General features: G+C 42.5%; 1 protein-coding gene across 1 annotated transcript; it reads right to left on the bottom strand.

Annotated features, from left to right (window-relative positions):
• Positions 1-4,771: 4,771 nt before the first annotated feature.
• Positions 4,772-7,376, bottom strand: LOC143775869 (uncharacterized). Its single transcript, XM_077264511.1, has 2 exons — positions 6,400-7,376; positions 4,772-6,324 (listed from the first exon to the last, which is right to left on the bottom strand). The coding sequence occupies exons 1-2, from the start codon at positions 6,549-6,551 to the stop codon at positions 5,322-5,324; spliced, it is 1,155 nt and encodes a 384-aa protein (XP_077120626.1). The 5' UTR covers positions 6,552-7,376; the 3' UTR covers positions 4,772-5,321.
• Positions 7,377-7,604: the final 228 nt, after the last annotated feature.

Genomic DNA, 7,604 nt, shown 5'->3' with positions numbered 1-7,604 from the left:
GATGTGCCTTTTCTGTGTGGTTGCAGGCTGCTATTTTTTGGCTGTGGAAGGCCAATATCCTTAGCCCCTAACCAGTCTAAAAATACCAGGCCCTAGCTATTTGCTTTAGCTTGGCTGGTTATCAAAAATGGGGGGACTCTGTGCCGTTTTTTGAAATTGTTTACTTAAATAATTTTAAAAAACGGCATGGAGACCCCTTTATTTCTGATAACCAGCCAAGATAAAGCTGACAATTGGGGGCTGCAGCCCGCAGTTGTCGGTTTTGTCTGCACTGGATATAAAAAATAGAGGGGACTTCACATCTTTTTTTTGTTTCAATAGACAGTGTGTGCTGGCCATTCATAGCCATGCCAATACTTTGCATGACTGTGATTGAGCCAGGAGTGCCCACACAGCAAAACCTGTTGATTGGCTGTGCTGCAGCCTTTCAACAAGTTTTGTTCAGGCTGCTGGACCATAACAATAACACAAACTTCTGGTTCGCGTACCGACATTTTACCTTTCGGGTTTGTTCATCTGTAATCATTTCATCTTCAACTTGCTTAACTGCCACAAAAACTGTAATTTTGGCCGGGGGAGCCCAAACGTTTACATGCCACTGTAAAACAATGGGTTTAACAAAAAAAATTGAATGGCCAAAGCAAGTACAATTACAATAAACATCTTACTGCTTTCAGACAAATGCAATGGATTACAATCATGCTGCAAACAAAGCATTCTAATATCTTAGCAAGTTATGGCACATAGCCATCACCTGCTCATTGGTGTGGGTCTGGCATCATTCTGGCATCATGATAATCATTAAAATGCATGAGTTATTTCAAGGGACAGCTCTGATAAAAATGCTATAACTGTAATGAAATGTGCCTTAAGCCGGGGTCACACTTGCGAGTGCAATGCGAGTAAACTCACACGAGTCTCTCACATCAATACCCGACATAGAAATACATGCAGCCAGCGTGCAGGTGGCAGTGGCGGGGATTGAAGCTAGAGACTTGCGCAAGTTTCTTGCATTGCACTTGCAAGTGTGACCCCAGTCTTAGTGTGATCATCACACCAAGACAAGACTATTAGATTTTTTACAATATTTTTTCTCTCAGGAATCAGCAATCTTAAAAATAATGAAAATACACAAATAATTTTAAAATTTCTGACACGTTGGACTAGGCTTATCTCCTGATATAATCCCCTGCTAGCATCTCCCCACACTGCTCAAGTTGATTGACAGGTTTCTCCCTTTGTACACAAGAGAGAACTTTATCAACCACCTGGAACAGTGTGAGGAGAAGCTGGACAGGGCAGTGCCAGACTAGTCATATCTCTCCCAACGTTTCCCAGCTGGCTCTTCAAACTGTAGTCCTGATTCATCAAGGCTAACAATTTTACATTCTATAACTTTGAAGAAAACAACATTTTTTGCTCAACACAAAGTTTTTCCTAGCTCCACCGAAATGGGTGGAGCTGAACAGGACAGGGGCATAGTGGGAATATGATGCCACGACTCATTTAATTCATGACAAGCTGTGGCTTTCTTTATGCCATCTTTGATTTGTAGTGGGTGTCACGGAGGCACATGCTGCATGTCAGATGCTCCTGATTAACTAAGAGTGCTGGTCTTCAAGAAGTGGGTGACTGGAGTAAGATTTGTGGTGGGGTGCACGGAAGCACACACTGCATGTCAGATGTTCCTGATTCATTAAGGGTGCTGGTCTTCAAGACCACGGTGAACATCGCAGTTGTGATAAATCGGACCCTATGGTTTCTCTTGTATGCTGGAATGTCTCAAAGAAAAACATTCTTGGCTACAATAATATGATCACAAAAAACACCCAAACAGGCTGATTAAAGCAAAGACGGAGTCAAAAGAGTATATTGGAAAAACAGGGAGTCAAAAAGAGTATATTGGACTTAACTGTACAAATTTTATTAACAAACAAATAAATTCATTAAAATAGAAACAGAGTATCACCGCATATACAGGGTACTAAAGGGGTCCAAAAGTAAGTACCGTAGAGCCACACAAGTATTAACTATTATATAAATAAGATTTATGAATGGTTTAAGCAGCAAAAAATAAGTGAATTAATGCCGGCTGAACCGCCCCTAAAATTGTTTTTACAATACAATAATACAATAATAATGCTACAATAATGCTCATGCTGCTGATGGTTTAGCCAGCATGAATTAACTTAAAAGTTAACTTTAAATATTTAATCAATGTGTTACCGAAATGTTTGAGCATGATTAACATTCACATATGCCCCAAGTTTTAAAAAACAGCCTTTAGTCATATTTGTACTATGTCAAGAAGTGAGTAATCATCAGACTTTCATTAAAAGTATTTCTTTAAATATTAGCTAGGCAACCCTATAAAAATTAAATTCTGTCAGATTTTTAGCATCGACAATAACTAAATGTTGCAATCAATTACTATGACTAAGCAGCTATGTAATATACATTTCATATTAAGTGACATTTAATTGGCTGCAATTTATATGCCCAGGTGGGAAGCATTCTATATAATATCTGGTTATACGAAGTGTCTCGCCTGAAAACAAATTATACATTCTTTTTTTTATTGCAATAGTAAAACTATGGCAATAAATTTTTAGAACGATGATATCATTGCCAGAAAGGTAGAAACTTCACTGTCATCACTTCCTGATTATACAGGTAAGGTTTCCAAAAACTTTTTGTCAGGTGCAGGTATTAAAGATGTTATTGAGAAATGAGAAAAGTAAAAAGCAGTAATTAATGTACGTTGTAAAAAAGAAGACTGAGAAGTTACTTAAGTACTGGTAATTGACTGTAAAGATGTTAATTAGCTAAAATACAGTTTATTGTTCTAACAAGTTGACTACTTAAGCATATAATAACAATAATTACATATATAACCTGTTTGTTATATCTATAAATGGTATGAATATCATTATGAACAGTCCTGTTAAAAGCTGAATCTTAATATCAGACTGTGCACTGAACCAAAATGTTGACTGTGCACTGAACCAAAATGTTTCCAAAGTTCTAATACCTCTTCCAGAGCAAACACGGATCTGATAATTTGCCATAGATGAATAGAAGTTTCACAGATGAAGGCTGGGGTCACACATGGCGTAAGACAATACGCAACGTATTATACGTCCGTATTACGCGTTGAATACGCCAAAATGTCTCCGTAAGCGACTTCCGTAGTTCCGGCGTTGCTGAGGTGTGGTCGCGTATTTTGCGCATGTGCTTGTGCGTGTGTGATGCGTGTGTGATCCGTATGGCGTATTTATCACGCACCATCACAAAATGGACATTTAACGGTTTTCAGGCCTGCAAATCATTTAAACCATCATTAACCACACTATTTAAGCCCTCTACAACAGGTGGAGCCCTCCCATCTGCCCTATATGTTCTCTAGCATATTTTGGCTGTGTTGCTTGGAGATTACAACCATGTCTGGCCCTGTGTATGTAAGCACAACTCAGCGGGTGTTGCTTCACTGGGTGTTGTCTCGTCGCTTTGGACAGCCATATTCGGTCAATGTGGATCCGCGAAGGAGGAGACGAAGATTGTGGGTCCATCCTCTATTGATCCAACGCCAGAGTAAAGGCCATTTCCAGAGACTATATTCAGCTTTGAGGGCACATCCAGAGAAGTTTTACCAGTATACTCGCATGTCCATCCGGACTTTTGACATGTTGTTGGAGCTCTTACGTCCTGGGCTCACCTTTAAGGACACCTGGATGAGAAAAGCCATCTCTGCTGAGGAGCGTCTGCTCCTAACCTTACGGTATGTATTCCACATTTGAAAATACTGTTTTTGGGGGTTTTTCTTAACAAATGTGAGGTGTACTACTAGGTTTCATTAACTTCACTTGGACATGAAGCCACAAGCACATATCCAAGAATGTTGGCAAGATTATAGTCTATTTATTTTTTCAACTGCCAATTTGTATACTGTAAATAATGTCATATTCTATGAAATATACACTTGGGCTTCTTCCTTGGATCTTAGTGCTCATGTTTTTTTCTTTTCCCTTTTTGTTGTATTGCAGCTTCCTGGCCACAGGATTGTCCTATGCGGGTCTCCACCTGGAGTTTTTGATTGGGCGGTCGACCATTTCAGGCATTGTTAGGACAACCTGTTCCCAAATCTGGCTGAAACTACATGAAGCTGTGTTGCCTGAGCCAAAACAGGACGATTGGCTTAAAATCGCCACAGGTTTCCAAAATAATTGTGACTTCCCTAATTGCATTGGAGCTGTGGATGGGAAACATATCAGGGTGCGTAAGCCGCCGAACTCTGGTTCCCAATTCTACAATTACAAGCAGTTTTTCTCTGTAGTTCTGTTAGCAGTTGCTGACAGTAACTACAGGTTTGTCATTGTAGACATTGGGGCCTATGGGCGAACTGGAGACTCTAGGGTCTTCAATTCGTCCATAATGGGTCGGCGGCTACGTGACAACCAGTTGAATCTCCCACCACCACAACAACTCCCAGGCTCCAATGCTGAAGCAGTGCCTTTTGTTTTTGTTGGAGATGAGGCCTTCCAACTGTCGCGGAACGTCATGAGGCCTTACCCCAGGCGCAACCTTGACCACCGGCGGAGGGTGTTTAATTTGAGACTTGCCAGGGCACGGAGACTGGTTGAGTGCGCCTTTGGGATTCTTGTGGCCAAATGGCGGGTTCTTCACTCTGCCATACAGCTGAGTGAGGCGACAATCAACGAAGTGATAAAAGCCTGTGTCATTCTACATAATTTCACAAGAATTCATGATTGTTCATCACCAAGCGTGGAAGATAACCTCATGATCAATGTTCGTAGGCCTACCCCATATGTCCCTCCTCCGCGTCGGCCACTTTCTGGTCTGAAAGTTCGTGATATCTTTACCAATTTTTTTTTGTCTCCTCAAGGTGCTATTCCCTGGCAAGACTATGCCTTTTTGCATGTGTAATTAATTAGCTATATAAAGTATGTGTGAAACAATTTTCCAACTCTGTGTTTAGTTTTTTCTTATTTCACATATGGTTATCAGCATATCATGTGTGTGTGATGGAAGAATGAATACAGCGCAGGCAGACGGTGATTGCTAGTACAAAAACATTTTACTTACTGGGTAACTTTTTCAACTGTGTAGGTTATTCTTTTGTCATAACCTTTTTTGGGTCTCATATTTTTTTTTTTTTTGCCCAAAATTGCCACTCCGAACACAAGCAACCATGCTCTGTAGTGAGAATACAAGCATACAAATTGTATACAAATCATAGAAAAAAACAAAAAAAAAAAAATTAAAAGAAACATAAAAAACAAAACAAACCTAAAAACAAAAAATTACAAGTCCTGGTAGGTAGGGGCAGGAGAAGCAGCTTGCTCTGGGTCTGCATCAGGTGGCATTTGTAGGCCCAATTGTCCAGAACCCTGTGCAGATGATGTTGTGGCCTGAGGGACATTTGGCCAGCTAGGATGCTGGGAACTTGGAAGAGTAGGGCGTGGATTTTGGACATACCCCTGCTGCTGATAACCATATGGCCGGGAATCATAACCCAACCCAAAATGACCATATTGTCCATACCCAGGTTGGGACCAGCCTCCAGCACTGGGTGTGGACAAGTGGCCATATTGTGATGGTTGAACATATCCCGCCATATGTTGCTGAGGTGGCCATTGTGTGGTTGATGGGGGTTGGGGCTGAGGTGTTGGCTGACGTGGAGGGGGTGGTTCGGATCCTTGTTGAGCTGCCAGGCCTTGTAATCTCAGAGGCCGCAGAACATTTTCAGGTGACATCTGCCACTGTTCAATCATCAGCATGAGATTGTATGGGTTATTTGGGGGGGTGCATGCGTCAACAAGGATCTGAAAACACCCTCTCACACGTAGCCTTAACTCCCTCTCTATGGACCTTAAGTAATTGGCCATGCTCCTGGTAAATCCCTCCTCCCCATCATCGTCTCGAACACGTGCCAAGTAGCTCAGGACCCCAGCATCGACATTTTGGCGGCTTTGTCTCAATTCTCTTCTGCGGCGTGCAAGCTGTGGTCTGACTGCAGCCTGTGGGGATGGAGCCAGGGCAACAGTTGGGCTGCTGCTATTTACAGGGTCATCCTGGCTAGGTGGTGGTGCTGCTGATGAGGCTGCCGCTGAAGAGGCAAACTGTGGGTCCTCTGGGTGTGGGACTGAGACAGATCCAGCTTCATGAAGAGATGAGGAGGATCCAGGAGGGATGGAGCCAGAGGGAGCAGCAGATGGACCAGCCACCTCTTCACCTTCCCCAACTGGGTCAATGACCAGTTCGGAGTCAGACCCTGTCTCCCTGTCAGTGAGGTTAGACTGAGTTCTGGAACCAAAAAAAAAAGTAAGAACACAAATAATACCAAAACCCACACCAAAAATTATTGAGATTGGTACTTACGGCCTGAGGTCCATGCTGGGATTGAGAAAGTTGAGCCGGTCAAAGTATATGTACTTTTTTTTTTTTGGGAGGTGCCCCGGCTCCACTTCTCTCCCGCTGCTGCCTCTCCCTCCTGTACTGGTCGCGGATACTCCGCCACCTTGTTGTAACATCACCCACTGAAACAACAAAAAAAACACACATTCTTTAGACCATTAATCAGTGAGCTCCAAAAAGGTGTAAATGACTACACAGATTTATAAGTGTAGCATCCAAATAGGCCTTTGGGGAGAAGAATTCATCTTAAATCGAAACAAAAACCCCAATTAGCAAGCAAAGCCACAAGGACAGAGTCCACTAACCTCTATCACAGAAAGGACAAATAATGGGAAACACTGTTAGTAAGTAAAAGGGACACCTATTGTAAACATTAATGAAATCCGTATATCATGTACCACACCTTGGATCTACTGGTGGGCTTTCTAGTTCCTTCATGACTATTTAGTACATTGCACAGAAATTCAAAGTAGAAAGGGCCTGATAATTCCAAAGAACATTACATTTCAAACATGGGTGTACTTACTTATCTGTCGCTGTGCCTGACGTGGCTGCTGGTCATAATGTGGGAAGAGGGCCACACACACGCTCCTCCATGCTGCCTCTTTTTGGGCTCTGTTGGCGTAGTTTGGATCTCTTTGGTCCCAAATTACAGGCCTTTCTTGGACCAAAATAATGAGCATGTCCACATTGATAATGTGAGACATGGTGAATCTCACTCCGTGGAGGCGTGCAGCAGACTTCCGGGTTCACTGTCTGGCTTTTTCAGCTAATTAGCATGTCTCACCTGCCTAATTGAGGCCTTTGGACGTTTCAGGACATCTGCCATTAAGTTCCGTATTTCTCGCAAGGCACACGCATGGTCCGTAAGCATTCCGTATTATACGCTCTCCCATAGACTTGCATTGGCGTATTTTTTGCGCGATACGCTGACAAACGCAGCAGGCTGAGATTTTCTGCGCCCGTACAAAGCCGTATATTACGGATCCGTAAGATACGGCTGATAGGACTAGACCCATTGAGAATCATTGTGCCGTATGCAATGCGAGTTTTACGGACGTAGTTTTTTCGCTCTTACGTACGTAAAACACGCATGTGTGACCCCAGCCGAAGACTTATGGTGAAGACATCTGCCTGCCTTTAACACATTGGCTACATCAATGTAATAT

This window comes from Ranitomeya variabilis, chromosome 5, assembly GCF_051348905.1.
Source record: "Ranitomeya variabilis isolate aRanVar5 chromosome 5, aRanVar5.hap1, whole genome shotgun sequence".
Classification (NCBI taxonomy): domain Eukaryota; kingdom Metazoa; phylum Chordata; class Amphibia; order Anura; family Dendrobatidae; genus Ranitomeya; species Ranitomeya variabilis.
The sequence above is the reverse complement of the archived record's forward strand: the minus strand, read 5'-3'. Positions and strand labels throughout refer to the sequence as shown.

Excerpts from the sequence above, each read along its gene's own strand:
- LOC143775869 (XM_077264511.1), bottom strand. The coding sequence starts at position 6,551 with ATGTTACAACAAGGTGGCGGAGTATCCGCGACCAGTACAGGAGGGAGA. Across the intron at positions 6,325-6,399 it reads CCCAGCATGGACCTCAGGCC|AACTCAGTCTAACCTCACTG; the intron begins GTAAGTACCAAT and ends TTTTGGTTCCAG.